General features: G+C 43.0%; 1 protein-coding gene across 3 annotated transcripts in view; it reads left to right on the top strand.

Moving 5' to 3' along the window:
* The first annotated feature begins 347 nt into the window (after positions 1–347).
* Positions 348–4033, top strand: part of LOC122540036 (parathyroid hormone/parathyroid hormone-related peptide receptor-like) — a 114520-nt gene continuing 110834 nt past the window's right edge. The window contains exons 1-2 of one of the 3 annotated variants that reach the window (XM_043675359.1): positions 348–1034; positions 1608–1741. In XM_043675359.1, the coding sequence (XP_043531294.1) occupies positions 1667–1741 (75 nt within the window). In that variant the 5' untranslated portion in view covers positions 348–1034; positions 1608–1666. Of the gene's footprint in view, positions 1035–1370; positions 1387–1537; positions 1742–4033 lie in introns of those variants that run through there. The other 2 variants (XM_043675356.1, XM_043675357.1) reach the window with 2 other exon arrangements.

The raw sequence follows: 4033 nt of genomic DNA, 5'->3' as shown, positions 1-4033 counted from the left end.
TAATTTAAAGATAAAAAAATCACACAACACCAAGTTATAGTCCAACAGGATTATTTGGAAGCACTAGCTTTCGGAGTGCTGCTCCTTCCTCAGGTGGTTGTGGAAGTTAAGATCATACTCACAGAATTTATAGCCAATGGAGTCCAGTGTCATGGAGATGGGATACAGTTAACAATCCCAGATTAAAACTTTCATTTTTTATAAGAGCAGAAACCCAATGACAAATTCGAAAGCGTTATTCTGACAGACCTACTGGTTTTAACAGTGAAGATATGTCTAGGGTCGGGACTTAGGGCTTCCTTGATATAGAATTCTTTTTAAAAACCTTTTTGGTGACCTGTCTTTTCTCTCTATACACACACAGAAAGAGATGGAGAGGTGGCTGCTTTTATTTTGTAGGTTCTGCAAGTTTCTTTCGTTTGCTACTGCCTTCGTTTTTAATGGCTTTTTAAACTCAAGCAGAATTTGCTTAACTCCAAGGATTCTCAGTGACAGTCCTTCCCGAACTCTCCCTCTTACAGCCTCAAAAAGCAACAGTGCCATGCAGCTCATCTGTCTGCATTACTTGATTTTCAAGTTGAATACCTCTTCTTTTATTGCAATTTTAACAATCCTATAACCTAAAAAAAGAAAATGTATGGTCTTTTACAACACTCGCGTACAGCCATATGCTCATATATAACCTCCAATGCGCCCATACATATGCACCCAACCTCAGGTACACATATCCACTCGTATACAAATTTACACACAGTCGCATACAGATGCAGCCTTACACACACACACAACGTCCACACACAAATGCAGACGCAATCATTCAGGCTCATGCCCGCTCTCACAAACACTGAGGCAGAAACTTACAGGTGTGTCCTCCGGACCCAGGGCCAGGCCAGCCTGGAGGGATTGTGTTGGGAACCCACATTGGAAAGGAAGGCTCAGCGTTAACAGAGCCACCAACGGAAAGCTGTTGGAATGTGGCCAGGCGGATTTCGTGCTTGCTGGATAGTGTGGCACTGGAACTGTGTGCAAACCTGGTAGGTTTTGCAATCTAGCTTGGTTTTGTTTTCATATTTGATAATCAGGAAATAACCTGCCCGTGATTTGGCCTCAGAGCCTTAGCCCGAGGAGCTCAGACCCATTCGTGTCCCATGCCTTTAACAATAATACCCTTTCCCTTGTCCCCCTGCCTCTCTGTCCGCACAATGAGCAGGCTGTGGGAGCTGCCCTGGAGATTCAGCCGGGAGGCGGTTCCAGCCCAGCGGGGAAACGGGGGAAAATTCTCCGAGCAGGCAGTGAGGAGCCTGGAGAGGCGGTGGGAGATTCAGTTCAAATCCTGACCGAAACTCCAAGCAACTCAGATCGCGGGGAAAGGAGATCAGGAGCTGGGTGAAGCTGCATTTCAATAAGACACGTTTTGGTGTTTAATGTCATTGCTTTTAATTGTGTGGTGGTTTTTAAATCCATCATGAATTTGCTGAATTGATTTTATTTTAGTGTGTTTGCTATTGTGTTACTTGGATGTGACCCTTCTCTTTAGTTCAGTGGAATTCATCGATCTTTATTGGATTAACCGTTAAACTGAGACTCTGCTCCTGAAACCGTTGCAGAGTTTCTCGCCCGGGAGAAACCCACCCAGGAGAAGAGGCTCTAGGGTCGCCAGCTGGAGATGGGGACTATCGGTCGCCGCTGCTTCGGGCTCCTCCTGCTGTGCTCCTCGCTCCTGGGATCTGCCCGTGCACTGGTGAGTACCCACCATCACCCAGACACAAAGACTGGGTACCCCGCATTACCCAGCCCCTAGAAAGTGGCACCGCGCAGCTTTGGTGGGCACGGATGGCTTCCTGAAGGTGGTCTCTCCACCCACATTGCTTTTCCCCTTGTGCCCAGTTTAATCTGGAGCATGTGTCCTCAGTTGGATAATCCTGACTGTCAGTTCTCGGTAGTTTGCTGTGTTCCAATGCCATTCGTGATTTGGGTCTAAATCTATCCCTGCACCTCTGTTAGGGTGGAATGCCTCAGATGTGACAATCTGTTATCTCAGTTTTGTTGTCACCTACAACCTGGGAAGAGTTTTGATAACCTGGAAGCCGCCTTGTGACAGACCGTCTAGCGCTAGAGAAGGGCTCAGACGTGTATCATGTTATTTGTAACTCACTGCTTTAATTAATAGCAACTTTAAATTTCAAATGTCACACATTACGGAAAGAGCAACTGAACGTAGACTTCAAAGTAGTTCACCGAACTTTGTGAGTTCATTTGGGAGACTCACCTGAATCCCGGACCGAAGCTTGGTAAACCGCCTGCAGACCTGAAAAGCTGCATTCCTGTTCAAGTGAAAGTCTTTCCGAAGTGACAATCATTGCTGTCACACTGTTTAAAACTCCAGATCAGGTGAAATCTGTCAGCGAGAGTTCATGGTTTAATGCCGTTTTTCTTCTGGTTCAGAGCGCGGACCAGGTGATTAATTTTGCCCAACTATGACTAAAATATTATTGCACGTTGAATTGTAATCAAGATCAAAACCATTTTCCCACTTTGTGTTTTCATACTGCATCCATTGCCTAATCTCTTAAGATCCTCCAGTAATTTTTATCATGGTGATTGTGGAAATATTAACTTAAATTTCAGTGTTTCACCCGAAACGTGGAATGTTCCTCTACCAAGTCTGTCCTTCTCAGTTTTAATTTCATTAATTCTGATTGTTAACAGTATATTTGATTCTCCTCAACCGCGGGTTTAATTGACGTTAATGTAAGGTGTCTCTGTTAACTGCATCAATCACGGGTTTAAATTAGCATTAATTCAGGATGAGTTTTCACCATCCTAAGCCACATTAGCTATATCTTACAGTGGGTTGTTAATGTTGGCTGAGTACTGAGACCTGGTGTTCCACTATATCTTCAAGGTGGAATTCACCATGAGTTATTTGCTGGGACAATTTTCCACTTACTACTTTGCGCGCGGAGTCACAACCTCATTGACAATTTTCTCTCTACTCAATTTCAGTTCCGACTGATGGTATTGTCCTTCCTCTCTTCCAATTATGCTTTACACAGAATGCTGTGCAGGTCCTGCCTCAATAATTTAATTTCCCCTTAACGGTTCACTTTTCCTCCAGCATTTGAACATTAACTCATAAATATATTATGTTTTCGTAAACCGTTGATGCCCAGGCTTTGTGTTTTTACATTAGAAACAACTATTTGCACATAGTTTCAAATTAACTGCCATGTCTCCTCCTACTTGAGCTCCCTATCTAGGAGGTTGAAAAGGGAACTAAATAAATTGTTGTTAAGCTGTGAGGTTTGTTAATGTTTGTCCTCAGGCTGTGGTATAAAACCTTTTTCAGAAAAAGCTTCTTCTTAACTCTCCTTTTAAACAGAAGTGAATACTCTCAGTAAAATTGCCCCAAAATGATGCTAATTCTAACAAAGGTAGGAAAATGCTCTTCTTAAGCGTTCTGCATTAGAATAGCATTACATGCACTTGGCATTTCCATCAGTTCTCATTGGGGTTGTTATTAGGAAATTTCCCTGGAAAGGATTAAATCACTGCCTATGAACAACTAAACCTTGACATTTTGATAACTGACTCGTAAAGATGTCATGAATATTTGCACAAAATCATATAAAATTTAAACCACAGGGACAGATCCTTCTGTCATATTGGTTTGTGTTTGAGTTCAGGCTCCAACTCTCAGTAATTCAGCATTACCTTTGATGTCTTTCTTCATTTGGTGTTTGCCCCATTTTTCCTTAAATATGCCCATGTTGTGTGCCTAAAATTACTCCATGTGCTGGGAAAAATAGAAGTGTATAATAATGTAAAGTACCAGTATATGGGACACAGGGGAAACCCGGTCCCTTGCCTGGTTTACACCATTTCACTCAACCCTACAACTACCAATCTGTGTTCTGTTAGACAATGCCTGCACTTTTCAGACACCTTTTAGAGTCATAGAGATGTACAGCGTGGAAACAGACCCTTCGGTCCAACCCGTCCATGCCGACCAAATATCCCAACCCAACCTAGT

This window comes from Chiloscyllium plagiosum, chromosome 33 (genome assembly GCF_004010195.1).
Source record: "Chiloscyllium plagiosum isolate BGI_BamShark_2017 chromosome 33, ASM401019v2, whole genome shotgun sequence".
NCBI classification, from domain to species: domain Eukaryota; kingdom Metazoa; phylum Chordata; class Chondrichthyes; order Orectolobiformes; family Hemiscylliidae; genus Chiloscyllium; species Chiloscyllium plagiosum.
Note: the sequence above shows the minus strand (reverse complement) of the source record. Positions and strands in the feature narration are given on the sequence as shown.